Source organism: Conger conger, chromosome 5 (assembly GCF_963514075.1).
Source record: "Conger conger chromosome 5, fConCon1.1, whole genome shotgun sequence".
Lineage (NCBI taxonomy): Eukaryota > Metazoa > Chordata > Actinopteri > Anguilliformes > Congridae > Conger > Conger conger.
Genome location: NC_083764.1, coordinates 68,017,725 through 68,034,880, shown reverse-complemented (window position 1 = coordinate 68,034,880; position 17,156 = coordinate 68,017,725). Strand labels below are relative to the sequence as shown.

General features: G+C 47.4%; 3 protein-coding genes across 3 annotated transcripts in view; 1 reads left to right on the top strand and 2 right to left on the bottom strand.

The window, feature by feature from the left end:
- LOC133128654 (epidermal growth factor receptor substrate 15-like 1) overlaps positions 1-1,234 on the bottom strand; it is a 20,866-nt gene extending 19,632 nt beyond the window's left edge. The window contains exon 1 of the mRNA XM_061242359.1: positions 1,119-1,234. Coding sequence (XP_061098343.1) covers positions 1,119-1,145 — 27 coding nt within the window. The 5' untranslated portion in view covers positions 1,146-1,234. The remainder of the gene's footprint in view (positions 1-1,118) is intronic.
- Positions 1,235-2,774: 1,540 nt separating this feature from the next.
- Positions 2,775-9,475, bottom strand: LOC133128441 (calreticulin-like). The gene is made up of 9 exons (XM_061241968.1): positions 9,342-9,475; positions 8,320-8,421; positions 8,028-8,231; positions 7,483-7,577; positions 7,105-7,314; positions 5,506-5,619; positions 5,086-5,229; positions 4,901-4,993; positions 2,775-4,352 (listed from the first exon to the last, which is right to left on the bottom strand). The coding sequence occupies exons 1-9, from the start codon at positions 9,430-9,432 to the stop codon at positions 4,137-4,139; spliced, it is 1,269 nt and encodes a 422-aa protein (XP_061097952.1). The 5' UTR covers positions 9,433-9,475; the 3' UTR covers positions 2,775-4,136.
- Positions 9,476-14,028: 4,553 nt separating this feature from the next.
- On the top strand, positions 14,029-17,125 carry LOC133129018 (GTPase IMAP family member 9-like). The gene is made up of 2 exons (XM_061242822.1): positions 14,029-14,728; positions 17,112-17,125. The coding sequence occupies exons 1-2, from the start codon at positions 14,029-14,031 to the stop codon at positions 17,123-17,125; spliced, it is 714 nt and encodes a 237-aa protein (XP_061098806.1).
- Positions 17,126-17,156: the final 31 nt, after the last annotated feature.

The following is a 17,156-nucleotide window of genomic DNA, read 5'->3' as shown; positions in this document are numbered from 1 at the left end:
TGATAATGTATGGCTATTTCAACATTTTCCAGCCGCTTTCCAGTGACTTTAATGTCACAAGTCAAGGCTGTGGGCCGCTTTTCACAGGAACAGCCAAAACAAGACCGACCAGCTGCACTCTATGTACTGCCATGCCTTAAGATGGATGCTTTGTCAGATCTTGTTTTACCGGTCTGTAAAATGTCACTGACAGAGTCAAATGCCAAACTATCCACATCACCCCCATGATTTCTGTCTCAAAATCCTGACAGGACCCTGCCTATGAACAGATGCGTAAAACTCCAGCTAGCTAGATATAACGTAGATTGTTGAAAGAGATTATCTGTGAGAGTGGCCGGTCACAATAAACATCAGCCACCATGAAACGCTGATCGCGTCCAAGTGCCGTAGTGTAGTAGCTTAGCCACTGTGCTAGCCACGCAGGTACCCGCCCGGCGATTTGGCAAATAAGGACGTATGCACCTGTCGAGAATGCTGAACGCAGCACCTGACAATAAAAAAAATATATGAGAAACTACATTGACATTTGACATTTAAATTCAGAATATCTAACATACCTTCATGGTGGCATGCAATTCCAGTGATATCTGTTATATTCTTAATAAACACTGTCGAGCTGACTACTTCGCCGGTTCCACATTTGTTCCAATGTCGTCACTGGCCATAATAATCTCGAGCTAAGAGACTATTAGAGGCAGTCAGACAACAACGAGCCAAACCAACGAGAAACAAACCTGACTACACACCAAACACCCTTTATAAAGCAAGACCGCTAATGTGTCGGATTCCCTGATTTCTGTTGCCATAGGTATATCCATACAAGCGTTTTAGCTCCCGCTTTTATGACATGCTGCGTCAAGTTCCCATCAGCTTCTCAGTATAATTTAGATCGCCGACTCAATCTCAGTCTAGTCTGAACCGGCGATTATTTACACGGGCCTTGCCCCCGTACAACCTTTCAGCCGAGCGCTGTGATTTCCCCCGGGATCTCAGCGACCAGATCTCACTCATAACCGAAAGCTAATGCATATCAGACACGTACCCATCACCAGAAACAACGACGGTGGTAATTCCACACCTGTCTCACAGTAAAAGATTGACCAAACAAGCAACTGTACCTGGGCGAGTGACATGAGCGCCGCCATGTTTCCTGCCGCTACGGGAGCGCGCACCAAGCTTTGTACTGAGACGCGCGTCCAAATTGGACCGAATCCCAGAGGAAGCAGAGCGACACGACTCCTCTCAACTAAATAACAAGCTTCATACAAACTCTATAAATATCATTATAGTTATAATTATAACAATTATTAATATTAATAATGCATACAAATGGATTATATTTTTGAATAGCGAAACTACACAAACACTTTTAAATGGAATTAAATTTTAAGAACAGGTGATTCCATTTAGCGACACCGACTAGTTTTCCCAAATGTTCTTGCCATAGATAAAATACAATTCAAACGCATCATTGGTGTCATAAACAGTCGTAGACGATTTTCTTTTGATTGCACGCTGGTTTCGTACGTTGCTTTGGATAAAAGCGTCTGCTGAATGATATGTAATGTAATCGGTGACTGAAATAAGGCATATTAACTGTGGCTAAAGCAATCCGCTTGTGTTTGGGCTATTTTTTTTTTATGATGCAGCGCCATCGTGTGGGGAACTTATACAATGGCAGGTGTGGTTTTGGTGGTTGACCAACCTATCCTTGTGACTGGGGCAGCTGTCAGCCAATAGGCGCAGTGCATGAAAAGGCACACCTTATGAGGGGCCGCTCAGTGCCCTCGGAACCCCGGAACCCTCGGAACCCCGGTCTTCAAAATACAATTACCGTAAATCCTCAAATTGTGGGCGGGGTCTTTATTTACTTAGGCTGCACAAAGCACAGGCCTTTATTTGGGGCAGGCTTGTATTCGAGACAGGCCTTTATTTCTTATTAGGCTTTTGTTGCAGAATTGTATTCTTAGAAATAAAGTAAAAGGCTACACTTAAAGTGGGCCAACACTGTTCAACACTTCCTGTAACCATTCAGAAATCAATTAGTGTAGGCTAATCAGGAACACCGTTTGGTAAGTCATAGTGTCAGTTTTAACAGACTTAGTTTATTTCAAATATTCTCAAACACAATAAATCACATGCAAGTCCAGAATCCATAAAATAACAACTTGCCAGACACGCCTTCATGAACAATAACAAATTAGCGTAGATAACAGCAAGTTAAGGATCTTTTTTTCCTAAAGTGCGTTTTATTGTGAGACATGCGTTTCGTTTGGAGCAGCATACCGGTAGGCTATCAAAAGATTTTCGCTTTGGTTTGGGATTTAATTTACTTTTGGACTGTTTGATTCTATTGCTAAATGTTGGGACTGATGGGCACTGAGATCTGGGGGGCATTTGATGGTTCACTGTTAAGTTTTATGTAGTTGAAAGAGTGTCGGGATTTCCACCCGTCTGTTTATTGCGAGTCAAGGCAGCCGCTTTCATTCATTCATTGAACGTGCGCTGTGCAGTAAATACATGGAAACCTTATTGCGTAGCCAAGTAGCCTAAATTGAGTTAATGTTTAATTTTGCCTGATCTACTTTTTATTAAATTCGTAGGCTGGAATGCCTCGCGGCAACAATTGTGTTTAAATGTATACTGCTTCAGGCTTTGGCAAGCTACTCAGAAGGGGGCGGCAAGCGACTGGTAGCTTGAGAGAAACATGTTGGAGACCCATGGTGTAGGACAACGACTTTTCATTGGCAACAGTATTAAACCAACCAACAATATAAAATATTAAGAAGAGCTCTTTTATTTCATTGAGTTAAATCGAAACAATGTCTTCTAGTGCTCATGGACTGATAGCCCTACTGGTAGGCAACATTACCCCGGCTTGTATTTGGGGACCAGCCTTTATTTGTCCGAATCGGCCACGCCCCCGGCTATTATCCGAGGCCCGGCTTCAAATAGAATCCCGGACACAATTTGAGGATTTACTGCAGGTTGAAATGCAAAAATGCAACACACATGACAGATGTTATATTTTTTATAAAACTTTGCAAAAACACATTTGATCCTGATAGCAGAAATTGTCCAAGGTTACACATGTTTGGCTGATAACTGGACAGACGATGTCTGTGTAAATGGAACCAACCAAATTAATGAAAGCACCCAAACACACACACGCGTGCGCGCGCGCACACATACATACATACACACAGACAACAGGGATTTAACAAAAGCTTCATCGGTCAAATTTTGGCTCAGCAACAAACTACGCTCTTAAAAGCACAGCTGCAATAACTTGAATCTATTGAGGAATGAGAATCATCTAAAGCTCGACACAGTGAGCCAAGTAAATAAAGTTTATTATTAAGTCAACCGCCTATCGTTCTGAAAGACGTTCATAGCAGCCCACTGCAGACTGATGGCGGGAAAGGCACTACGGAAAACGTGACCATGACGGAACAATTATTCTGCCCGCGGTATTTTCCTTCCCCAGTGCGCCTGGAAGGCAGCTGCCGCCCCAAGACTGCAAACGTCGGCCCGCGGGTTCAGCTCGGCTCTAAAAGCCGCTGCCAGCCAGGCGATACTGAGGGAAGGAAATATCTCTGCCGTATTAACCGACCAATCACAGACTGCCCCGCTAAACTGATGTAAAAGCCTGTAGAACCCCTCACGGAGAAAAGCCTTTGGGCTAGTGAATGAAGACATAAGGTTCTGAAAACAAGCCAGTGTCAGCACACCTTAGTAAATTACAGAAACAGCAGTTAGAAAGACTTTGGCCACAGATCATAAAACAAAAATAAAAAGCAAATGTTATGTCCCCTTTACCATAGAAGGTAAATCACGACTGAAGCGATGCTTTCAGGCTTTAAGGCTTTTCATTTTTTGGTGGTGAAGGAGAACGATGACGATGATAAAGTGTCATCCACGGTCATTGTGAACGACTGCACTTCCACACAGGGCCTCTGGGGGCAGGCAAGAGCACATAAATAACCTTGAAAATCAAGGCACATCAATCAGTAAAATCCTGCATAGTCACCATCTCCCAACTCCCCCACCAGATTAAATTAAATTAAATATAAAATGAGGGAGGGGGCAGGTGAGGATGCAGCACAGTCTCCCTGAGCAGCTTTATATGGGGGGGGTCACAGCTCGTCTTTTTTAGGAATGTCCTCCCCCTCTTCATCCTCCTCATCCTGCTCTTCATCGTCGGCCGCGGCCCCACCATCCTCCTCCTCCTCCTCCTCTCCCTCCTCCTCCTCCTCTTCATCCCCAGCCTGTGTGTCCTGCTCCTTGTTCTTCTCTTCCTCTTCCTTTCTTTTCTTCTCCTCCTCCACCTCCTTCATTTTCTTTTCTGGCTCCTGCAGGAGGTTGAGCAGGCAGGAGGATTTAAAGGTAAAGCCCCTCCCACCTCAATAGCTCACACACTGAATTTCTTTAGCAGGTGCTTTTATCCAAAGCGACGTACAATAAAGTCATTAGAACAACGACAGAACGTCAGGCAGAGTACAATTCATATAGAGAATCAGTCATCTGCAGCCATAAGCATCAAGTCCTGTACACACGGCAAACAGGCAATTACAGCACCAAGTGTGTGGGGCTTTAGGCCAGGTGATCAGGTGATCAGGTGATGTGTGTGGGGCTTTAGGTCAGGTGATCAGGTGATCAGGTGATGTGTGTGGGGCTTTAGGTCAGGTGATCAGGTGATCAGGTGATGTGTGTGGGGCTTTAGGCCAGGTGATCAGGTGATCAGGTGATGTGTGTGGGGCTTTAGGTCAGGTGATCAGGTGAGTGATGTGGGGCTTTAGGTCAGGTGATCAGGTGATGTGTGTGGCGCTTTAGGCCAGGTGATCAGGTGATCAGGTGATGTGTGTGGGGCTTTACGCCAGGTGACGCCCGCCCCCCTTACCTTGGTGGCCCCCCAGGTCTCCTCGCCAAACTGCTCTGCCTCCTTCACGTCGTCTGTGATCAGGAAGTTGTCAAAGATGGTCCCGGACTTCACCTGCAGACAGACAGACGGACGGCGCTGATGACCTCACGCAGGCCTTCGACTGAGGCCGTACCCACAATCCCCTGCTGCGCAGTCCCGCCTACCTGCCACAGGTCGAGGCCGAGCACACCGATGCTGTGGAAGGTGTAGACGCTGGCGTCGGCTGTGTACGCAGGGTTGGGGATCTCGGGGTGCAGCCACACACCCTTGTAGTCGGGGTTGGGGATCTGCTTGGGTTTCCACTCCCCCTGCAGGGCGAAGAAAGCGTTGCGGTGAACAAGCAGCCCGGACGCACAGACTGCTGCTGCTACGTCACACACTGACTATCCTGAAAAGTGTTTTGGGTTAGGGTTAGGTACGCAGCCATGTCAGGGGTTAGGGTTAGGGTTAGGTTAACCTCAACGTGATCCAGGCCGTACTCTGGATAGGAGTCAGCTATGTGCCATAATGTAATGCAAACAGGTGCATGCCGTACATTACTCCTGCTCTGTGTGCGGGTGAATGTGCTTCCGGGGCATTCCCACCTTGTATTCCGGGTTTGGGATCATGGGCGGCTCCCACTCCCCATCCATGTCCTCTTCCCAGTCATCTGGCTTCTTGGCGTCGGGATCCGGAATGTTCTCTGGCTTCACCCAATCCTGACAGGATGAAACCACACATTATGAACTTCAGAAACTTTGCCCATGACACTCCAAAGTCCCGCACAGAAGTGGCTAAGTTACATGACTGAGGCAGCCTGTAGCCTAGTGGCTAAGGTACATGACTGGGACAGCCTGCCTAGTGGCTAAGGTACATGACTGGGACAGCCTGCCTAGTGGCTAAGGTACATGACTGGGACAGCCTGCCTAGTGGCTAAGGTACATGACTGGGACAGCCTGTAGCCTAGTGGCTAAGGTACATGACTGGGACAGCCTGCCTAGTGGCTAAGGTACATGACTGGGACAGCCTGCCTAGTGGCTAAGGTACATGACTGGGACAGCCTGCCTAGTGGCTAAGTTACATGACTGAGGCAGCCTATAGCCTAGTGGCTAAGGTACATGACTGGGACAGCCTGCCTAGTGGCTAAGGTACATGACTGGGACAGCCTGCCTAGTGGCTAAGGTACATGACTGGGACAGCCTGCCTAGTGGCTAAGGTACATGACTGGGACAGCCTGTAGCCTAGTGGCTAAGATACATGACTGGGACAGCCTGCCTAGTGGCTAAGGTACATGACTGGGACAGCCTGTAGCCGAGTGGCTAAGGTACATGACTGGGGCAGCCTGTAGCCTAGTGGCTAAGGTACATGACTGGGGCAGCCTGTAGCCTAGTGGCTAAGGTACATGACTGGGACAGCCTGTAGCGTAGTGGCTAAGGTACACGACTGGGGCAGCCTGTAGCCTAGTGGCTAAGGTACATGACTGGGGCAGCCTGGGGGTGATGGAGTAAAGGGGGGTGATGGACGGGGGAGGTAAAGGGGGGTGATGGAGGGGGGAGGTAAAGGGGGGTGATGGAGTAAAGGGGGTGATGGAGGGGGATGATGGAGTAAAGGGGATGATGGAGTAAAGGGGGGTGATGGAGGGGGAAGGTAAAGGGGGTGATGGAGGGGGAAGGTAAAGGGGGTGATGGAGGGGGGAGGTAAAGGGGGGTGATGGAGTAAAGGGGGGTGATGGAGTAAAGGGGGGTGATGGAGTAAAGGGGGGTGATGGAGGGGGAAGGTAAAGGGGGTGATGGAGTAAAGGGGGGTGATGGAGGGGGAAGGTAAAGGGGGTGATGGAGTAAAGGGGGGTGATGGAGTAAAGGGGGGTGATGGAGTAAAGGGGGGTGATGGAGTAAAGGCGGGTGATGGAGGGGGAAGGTAAAGGGGGTGATGGAGGGGGAAGGTAAAGGGGGTGATGGAGTAAAGGGGGTGATGGAGGGGGGAGGTAAAGGGGGGTGATGGAGGGGGAAGGTAAAGGGGGTGATGGAGTAATGGGGGGTGATGGAGGGGGAAGGTAAAGGGGGGTGATGGAGTAAAGGGGGGTGATGGAGTAAAGGGGCCCGTATCAAGAAGCAGGATTACGGAGTCAGCTGGATAACTGCGCTGAGTAAAACCTGGAGCCCAGGGGCTCAGCTGCACAGGTAAAGTGGCACAGGTGAACTCGCCTCCGGCTTCTTGTCCTCGGGGTCATCCACCTTCTCCCTCTCGTCCCAGTCCTTGGGCTTGGTGGCGTCCGGGTCCTTGATCTTTTTCGGGGGCAGAATGTCCCAGTCCTCCTCCAGGCTGCCCGACTCCACCTTCTCCCCGTCAATCCTCACCTCGTAGGTCTGGTCTGGCAGCAGGACCAGCGTGTAGAGGTGCGTCAGCTCATCGTCCTGCGGGGGAGGGCACAGGAACGGGCCAGAACCCAGAGCACGACTTTGTGTCAGAACTATAACTGGATACAGAACTTTGGGTCAAAAGTAGAATTAGAAGTAGAGATTTGGGTCAGAACTAGAGCCGGACAATGAACTCTTGCTTTGCGGAGTAAGATCACAACTTGCCTTGCATTTAACATCCTTCTTGATGAGGTGGTTCTTCCCTTTGTAGTTGAAGATCACATGGACCTTCTTTGTGCTGTAGCCACAGATATCAGGCCCTGTGGGAAACACAGCAAAACTACAGAATCTGGCCCTGTGGGTAACACAGCAAAACTACAGAATCTGGCCCTGTGGGTAACACAGCAAAACTACAGAATCTGGCCCTGTGGGTAACACAGCAAAACTACAGAATCTGGCCCTGTGGGAAACACAGCAAAACTACAGAATCTGGCCCTGTGGGTAACACAGCAAAACTACAGAATCTGGTCTGAAAAGTCTGAAAAACTTGGGTGAAAATGTTGAAGTTTTCTACTGAGAGATCTTTAGCGACACTACACATCTTTCTAAACAGATCTTTACCAAGCCTAACACACAGAGGGAGAAACACACACACACACACACACACAGGGAGAAACACAGGAGCCACACATGTTTACAGGATGTGGACTGACAGGCGGCTCAGGTAGAGCGATTGGGAGAGGTCAGAGGTCAGGGATGAGCACACTGACCGAACATGATGTAGTACTCCGAGTCTCCGTGCATCTGGGCCTGGTCCAGGTCGGCGGGGAACACCTTCACGTAGCCGCCACCACAGTCAATCTTCTGCTCGTGCTTCACGGTGAACTGGATCACCAGCGGCTTCCCCGCGTTACTGAAGGGCTCGAAGCGGGCCGACAGCGCGTAGAAACGGGCGTCCTGGCTGGTCTGGAGGCCTGGGAACATAACCGCACCCGCGTCAGAGCTCCCCCAGCACCACGACCCCCCGCACGCCCAGTGCGCTGACGCCCAAATCTCACTCACCTTTGTCCTTCTCGGCGTCCCCGTAGAAATTTCCAGCGGTCAGCTTCCATTTCCCGTAGTCCGATTTGTGCTGGGATTCCAACCAACGGCTACTCCAGGCGTCTAAGGAGAGAGACTTTACAATGAGCGACAAGATTCTTCCGGAGCGGGACTGTCTGGGATAGCCTACCACCTATTCAGTGGTCAAGAGGCTCCAAACCAGCTTCTCCGTGGACCTGAGCCGTAATCAAACATTAGGATAATCATGTTTCTGGAATATTGGTTAAAATTTAATTTTCTAAATATAAATGTAAAGTGGGGAACTGACGTGCACATCTCGACCTCAGCTTTTATTACAGACACCGGTCGAGTCTGTCCCTACGTCAACATGGGTCTGTACACGAGCAAATTCCTGATCAGGTTACAAGTGTCCTTAGCTCGGGTGATAATTTAAAAGGTTAAGATACAAGTTTCGGGTATAAATTCTAGCCACATACGACAGGAAATATCGTGAACGTAATAACCAACCACCCCTCAGTCTACACACAGTCACCGATAAATGCTTTCCAACTTCCTTCTTACGCTACATAGCGAGCATCCCGCACGAACCTTGCCAAACTAATGGGTCAACGGAAGTTCGGCTGCTGACCCAAATTTACGCGTAACTTACATTCTATATTCACGCGCCAATCCAGATAACATATTAGCAAGATCACTAGTCGTTTCACCCCATCCAAATCCTTATCTTACTTCGCGGAAATACTACCTAGCTGCATTTGTAACTAACGTTAGGATTCCCTAATCACACAGGATCTGTTACATTCAATATCATTGCCTAAGATATTATATATAGATATATATATATATATATATATATATATATATATATATATATAGTTTTTTAAAAATTTTTATTAAGCATATATTACGAAAACTCGCAAGTTTCAAAATAATATTAAATTATTATGGAAGCAGACAGCTACCCAACCAGCGAATGAAACTGAGACGCAAGCAATGTCGACAGTACAAAACAATAACTTTACCTCCATCTAGAAACTGTTCTTTGAAGTAAACGGTAGCATCAACGGTGAATGCGGCAAAGAATACCGAAAATAGCACGACTGTATCTGTCATGATTATGCTGCGTACCAGCGCATCTAGTACACCGGTACCTTTCGCTTAGTTTTGCCACAAGGCATGAGGGGATTTCAGTTATATCGCCTAACCAGATGGCTGTCGTTCATTGGTCCTGCCCTCGTCCAATGAAAGGAGACCACGAGTAACGCATTGGGATGATTGGAGGGCGTAGGGTGAAGGCGGTAGAAATTATAAGAATGTCTGCAACGGTATAAACACAGGGAAATCAGTTTATTCAGATATTATTCAGAGGTGATTTTGGATAATTGTTGTGCACAAATAATAGTTTGTTATTTGGCTGATGCTTTTATCCAAAGCAACTTACAATTAATTAGACTAAGCAGGGGACAATCCCCCTTGGAGCAATGTTGGGTGAAGGGCCTTGCTGAAGACCCTAACAGCTGTGCAGATCTACAATGGGGCTTGAACCACCGACCTTCTGGGTCCCAGTTATTGTCTAGTATTTGGTTTAGTATGAAATACACAGGTATTGGATGGTATATGCACACACCTATCGGACACTGGAGCAGGAGGGGAAACGTATTGCTACTGCTGTGTTAATATTGCTGCGAGTGCTACTACAAGTGAGAATGGCTAGTTTGAGTGTGTGCGTGTGTGTGAGTGTGTGTGTGTGTGAGTGTGAGTGTGTGTGTGTGTGAGTGAGTGCACACGCTAAATCTGCTAAATCTGTAGTTTAGTTCAATTTGTATTTACTGCTTTTACGTAATCTGCAGATGAAATGCAGATAAATTATTCACAAATCTCTGTTCTTCTCAGTCTCTTATTTTCCCCCTGGCAATATAAATATACTGTAAGATTATATCATGAGATCCCCAGTGTAACTAAAGCTTCGTCTCTGGGTGAGGAGCAGGACTTTGCTCTTTTGGTTAGACACACCTGTTTTGTCACTGGTTTTATACCAGTTTTATACCAGTGACAAAACAGGTGTGTCTAACCAAAAGAGCAAAGTCCTGCTCCTCAACCAGAGACGAAGCTTTAGTTACACTGGGGATCTCATGATATAATCTCACAGTATATTTATATTGCCAGGGGGAAAATAAGAGACTGAGAAGAACAGAGATTTGTGAATAATTTATCTGCATTTCATCTGCAGATTACGTAAAAGCAGTAAATACAAATTGAACTAAACTACAGATTTAGCAGAAGCCATTACTGAGCTCAGAACAGACGGAGACAGAATGGCGTCTGGATCTTCTCTCCTGGAAGAGGAGCTCACCTGTCCTGTGTGCTCTGAAATCTTCAGGGATCCTGTTGTCCTGAGTTGCAGTCACAGCTTCTGTGAGGCCTGTCTGCAGCAGTACTGGGGGCAGAAGGGATCTCAGGAGTGCCCAGTTTGCAGGAGAAGATCTTCTAATGATCATCCTCCCTGTAACCTGTCTCTGAAGAATACCCGTGAGTCGTTCTTAAAGGTGAGTCAGAGAGCTGAAGCAGGATCTGAAGTGCTCTGCAGTCTGCACAGTGAGAAACTCAAATCCTTCTGTTTGGAGGATCAAATTACCGTCTGTGTTGTCTGTCAAACTTCAAAAAAGCATGAAAACCATACATTTCGACCAGTTCAGGAGGCTGCAGAAGGGTATAAGGTACAAATGTTTAATTTCTTTTAGTAATTTTCAGTTGACATAATGATAGTATTACAGAGAGGTCACTGTGTGGAATAGCTTGGCAGCACATCTCTGGGGGCTTTCCAGACCAGGCTTGCTTGATGTTGTTTAGTTTTTAGGCAAATTTAGCAGTAGGTACACCTTAGTTCACCTAAGGTGAGCATTGCTGGGCTGAATGGTCTGTTCTTTTCATTATGTTATGTTATGTTACATTTTCTATGCTTTATCATTTCCTTTCATAAACTAACTGAGATTAAAAATGTTTGGAAAAGTTGGCTTTTGCCTTATAACAGTATTACATATCACTCATTTCTAAGTGGCATTCTAAACAAATAATTATCATTTAAATTTGATGCCTTGAGGAAGTAAACTCTTCATATTTGAGACAGAACTGTATAATGTGACCTTGGTTCTCAGTTTGAAAAGAGAGTTTGAGCTTCTAACTACATGTCACATGACTGACAGAGAGACAGGAGGGAGGGGCAGGAGTGTGGAGACGTTCTCAGAGCTGTGTTAGGGAGCAGTGCTCAGCACGGGACAGGAGGGGTCAAAGTTCATGCGCAGATATATGTGTCTGACACAATGTGGCCTTAGAGGGCTGATCACTGTTAATATGACACCCGAGACTAAATACATAGCACATTAAACTTTTACATATTTGCATTTTAAAACTTATGATTATTTATTTTTACTCTAAATAAAGAATACTGCTTTAATTCCCTGCAGTCACACCTGTTTACTTGGCATGTCTCCATTCATTCAACCCTTGAAGAATACATCAACTTCCAAACTAGCATACCACATTTGGCAGCTAGAATACCCCGAGTACAACAATACAATAGCTAATTCAAAAAACAACAATATCTATACAACTATATAAGTACCATTACAGTCTATGGCATATATAAGGCTAATCATGGTGGTGAGGTAGGGAGGGAAAGGTGTAGCCTGAAGGGATGAGTCTTCAGTCTGTGCTTGAAAGAGGTCAGAGACTCTGCCGTTCTGACATCCACCGGGAGGTTATTCCACCACCATGGGACCAGGACAGACAGCAGTCGTGAGCGTGAAGTGCAGGTGTGGCGAGGGGGAGGTGCCAGACGGCACGAAGTGGCAGAACGGAGGGGTCTTGTTGGTGTATAGGTCTTGATAAGGGATTGAATATATACAGGGGCTGATCCTTTACCTGCCTGGTATGCGAGCACCAAAGTTTTAAATTTGATGCGAGTCATAACAGGCAGCCAGTGGAGGTTGCTGAGCAGGGGGGTGACATGTGAATGTCTGAGAACATTGAATACCAGACAGGCTGCAGCATTCTGGATCAGTTGTAGGGGTCAGATGGCAGATGCTGGAAGGCCAGCCAGCAGAGAATTGCAATAGTCCAGGTGGGACAGGACGATTGCTTGGACAAGAAGCTGAGTGGAGTAGGTGGTGAGAAAGGGTCGGATTCTCCGGATGTTGTACAGGAAGAACCTGCATGCCCGGGTCACCGTAGCGATGTTTTCAGAGAAGGACAGCCTTTTGTCCATCACCACTCCAAGGTTTCCTGCACTGGGGGATGAGGTCACTGTGGTATCCCCTAGTGAGATGGAAAAATCGGAGAAGGGAGAGGTTAGAGCAGGGATGAAGATTACCTCCATCTTACCAGGGTTGAGCTTTAGATGGTGGTTGCCCATCCAGCTCTGGAAGTCTCTCAGGCAGGCGGAGATATGGGTAGAGACCTGTGTGTCTGATGGGGGGAAGGAGAGAAAGAGTTGGGTGTCATCGGCATAACAATGATAGGAGATGCCATGAGCAGAGATAACAGGGCCAAGGGATCTTGTGTAAATGGAGAAGAGGAGGGGTCCGAGGACTGAGCCCTGGGGGACTCCTATGTCATACTGTATGTCATATGTAAAGCATGTTCCATAACGTAGTGAGATATTACTTTGCTACAATGATAATAATTAACTCTCCTTATTTCAGAGCTTGAAGGACACACAAAACAGGTAAGCAAACTCCTTCCATCAAGTGAAATATCAAAAGTAGTTTATTAGCCCGTCGTGCCTTTCAGTGAGGTACTGTGGAATGTGTTAGAAATGCCCCTTTGTGTAATTATTACTGCAGCTTTAATTATGACTACATATGAACAGAACATTTAAAAATATTAAATTAATATTTCTCTCTAATATGAATACCCCCCATGTGTCTCTCAGCGGGGCTGTGAGTGTGTGTCTCTCAGTGGGGCTGTGAGTGTGTGTCTCTCAGTGGGGCTGTGAGTGTGTGTCTCTCAGTGGAGCTGTGAGTGTGTGTCTCTCAGTGGGGCTGTGTGGCAGAATGCTGGGAGGGATGGAGCCATTTTCTTACAGAATGAAGATCTGATGTTGCTGCTGATAATCTTCTATGGTAATGAAGCCACGCCCACAGCACAAGTGACTCCTGAATATTATTGCAGAGCCCAGTGCACACTGGGGGATCCAGAGAAGGTCTCAGGAGCGCTGATTGATGTGGCCAAGCACCTGGACAATCTGAAGTACAGAGTGTCAGATAAGATGCTGGGGACTGTTCAATACAGTGAGTACTGGGGCCAGGGAGCTCCACATTGTCACTGTACAGGGGGAATCTTCAGCATCTTTCCACAAGCTGATGAAGCCAGTCAGAGTCATATTGGTCCTGTCTGTGTAAGAGTCCTGGGGCCGGTTGCATCAGCTGCACATAAAAGAGCTGGTCTTAACTCTTAAATCCAAAAGCTTCACTTACACCTAGAATTTACACCCTGAAGTAGCGCTACGCCCAGGTGGTGAAACAGGTGTATTTTTTATCTGACTTTGCGCACATTCTACGTCAGACGTCACGTTAAGACCAGGAGTGCGTCCAGTCAGTGCAACCAGCCCCAGGAGTGCAGAAGCATGTTTATGCCACTGGAAGAACCGCCTTTTTAAGATCAAACCACATCAGCACTGATATCAGCACTGTGCAGAGCTAACTGAAGTGAATGTATTACTCCACAGGACCAGAAACGCTTAATGAGCTGAGGATTGTTCTGCTGGGACAGACTGGAGCAGGAAAGAGTGCAGCAGGAAACACCATCCTGGGGAGGAAGGTGTTTAAATCACAGAGCTCCTCTTCCCCTGTGACAGTAGAGTGTGAGAGAGCCAGAGGGGAAGTGTGTGGGAGAGAGGTGACTGTGATTGACACTCCAGGCCGGTTTGACACAGAGTGCAGTGATGAAGACGTCATACAGGAGATTGCAAAGTGTGTCAGTCTGTCTGCTCCGGGACCCCATGTGTTCCTGGTGGTGGTCCAGCTGGGCAGATTTACACAGGAGGAGCAGAACATAGTGAAGATCATTAAGACAATCTTCGGTCCTGAATCAGCCAAATACTCCCTGGTGCTGTTCACTCATGGAGACAAGCTGAAGGGAAAATCTATTGAAGAACATGTGAGTGACAATAAAGAGCTCACAGAGTTCACAGCTCAGTGTGGTGGTGGATACCATGTCTTTAACAATAAGGACATGGAGGATAGCTCACAGGTCTCAGAGCTGCTGCAGAAGATTGATAAGATGGTGGAAACCAATGGAGGAGGCTGCTACACCAATGAGATGTTCAAGATGGTTAAAGAACAGATTAAAGAGAAGTTGATGGATAATCTGGAAGAAGACAAAAAGGAGAAGGAAGCTGGAGATGAAGCAGGTGGCACAGCAGCAGGAGCAGCAGGAGCAGCAGGAGGAGCAGGAGGAGCAGGCCGGGGAGTAGGCTTTAGAACAGCAGCAGCAGTAGTAGCAGGAGTGGGAGTAGTAGGAGCAGGAGCAGCAGTAGGAGCAGGAGCAGCAGTAGGAGCAGCAGTAGGAGCAGCAGCAGGAGTAGTAGGAGCAGCAGCAGGAGTAGTAGGAGCAGCAGCAGGAGCAGCAGGAACAGCAGTATTAGGAACAGGAGCAGGAGTATTAGGAACAGGAGCAGTAGCAGGAGCAGCAGTAGTAGGAGTGTTGGTAGCAGGAGCAGCAGCATTGGCAACAATGTTGAGAGGGGGAGCAGGAGCAGCAGCAGCAGCAGCAGGAGCAGGTATAAAAGCATCTGATAAAGAAAAGCAGGAGCAGCAGGGGCAGCAGGGGGAGCAGCAGGAGGAGCAGGGGGAGCAGCAGGAGCAGCAGGGGGAGCAGCAGCAGGGGAAGCAGGAGGAGCAGGAGCAGCAGGGGGAGCAGGGGGAGCAGGAGCGGCAGGGGGAGCAGCAGGAGGAGCAGGGGGAGCAGCAGGGGGAGCAGGAGCGGCAGGGGGAGCAGCAGGAGGAGCAGGGGGAGCAGCAGGGGCAGCAGTGGGAGCAGCAGCAGGGGGAGCAGGAGGAGCAGGGGGAGCAGCAGGGGGAGCAGGAGCGGCAGGGGGAGCAGCAGGAGGAGCAGGAGGAGCAGGGGGAGCAGGAGCAGCAGGGGGAGCAGGGAGAGCAGCAGGAGGAGCAGGGGGAGCAGAGGGAGCAGCAGGGGCAGCAGAGGGAGCAGCAGGGGCAGCAGGGGGAGCAGCAGCAGGGGTAGCAGGAGGAGCAGGGGGAGCAGCAGCGGCAGCAGGGGGAGCAGCAGCAGGAGGAGCAGGAAGAGCAGGGGGAGCAGGGGGAGCAGCAGGGGGAGCAGGAGCGGCAGGGGGAGCAGCAGGAGGAGCAGGAGGAGCAGGAGGAGCAGCAGAGGGAGCAGGAGCGGCAGGGGGAGCAGCAGGGGGAGCAGGAGCAGCAGCAGCATGTGCAGGAGCAGGAATAGGAGGACAAGGAGGAGCAGTCACTGGTCTAGCACTAGGTCCAGCAGGAGCAGGAGCGGGAGCAGTCATTGGAGCAGGAGTTGGAGCAGCCATTGGAGGAGCAGTAATGTTGAGAAAGCATCAGGAAAATGTACCATACAGTAAAGAACCTCTATTCTTGCACAGAGATCTGAGCTTCAATTAAAGCTTCTTTACATATGTGCTGCCTTGTACCCATAAGTGAGATGCTTAACCTAATTGCTTCAGTAAAATCCATTCAACTGCTTTAATGGATTGTTTGTACATGTTTCTGCTGTTCTGACCGCAGTGGGGAGATGGGCAAGGTTTCTGCTGTTCTGACTGCTCTGTTCTTATTTTTCTTAGATAACTATCTTTACTAGGATTATGATAATTACTCAGATAATTCAGTGGTAGCACATTTTGGTGGAAGAAGACTGCTTAAAACCACTGACCTGTGAAGTAAATAACATTGATCATCTCGTTACAATGGCACCTGTCAAGTGGTGGGATATATTAGGCAGCAAGTGACCTTATTAATTTAATATTACGGTAATATTAACAAACCAAATTACATTTGAGAAAAATAATTGATTGGTTGTTCCTCAACTCATCGCATCCCTGAACGGATCCAAAATATTAATTAATGAGGACTTAATGGATGCTGTCAGAAGGAAAAGGAAGGAACTGATGCCGGAAAGGGGGGACATTGCCTATCTGCGGCAAGATAAACTGATTATACATCCCCGGTCCAGTGCACCAAAACTCCCAGGACACCATTAATCACCAACCAGGAAGGCTGAAACACCGACTTCATTATGTCTTCTTTGTTTGTGGACAAGAATTTTAATTATAAGGTAGTGGAAAATATGACAACGGTGGTGGATAATGCGTCACAATAGAAATATGTATGGTGAAAAATAAAAATGTTATCGTAATATTATATAGATATATCGTTCTTATATATCGTTCCGTATATAGAACACCAGGTTCTAATATTTAAACATTTAAGCAAAAATTAGCAAAAACTAACCAAAAATTCATGTTCATATGTGGGGACTTCAACATTGATTTATTAAATCCAAATAAGAACAAAATGACAGAGGAATTTATCAATACAGTTTACAGTCTCAGCCTTTATCCCAAAATTACCAGACCCAACCAGATTACTCCCCATTGTGATATCAGTTACCACCTACCAGTTTTTACAGTTTTCAACAACAACTGTTGGAGCCATTATTCCTAGAAGGAAACCTTTATGTTTTGTGTGTTACTTACCTTTGGCTGTGGAAAGGAAAAGAGCTTGATTAGTGTCATTTGATATGTTGTCTTTCAGTTGTTGAAGCCTAGCCCATAGTATATGGTAGTTTTCTCATGTTAT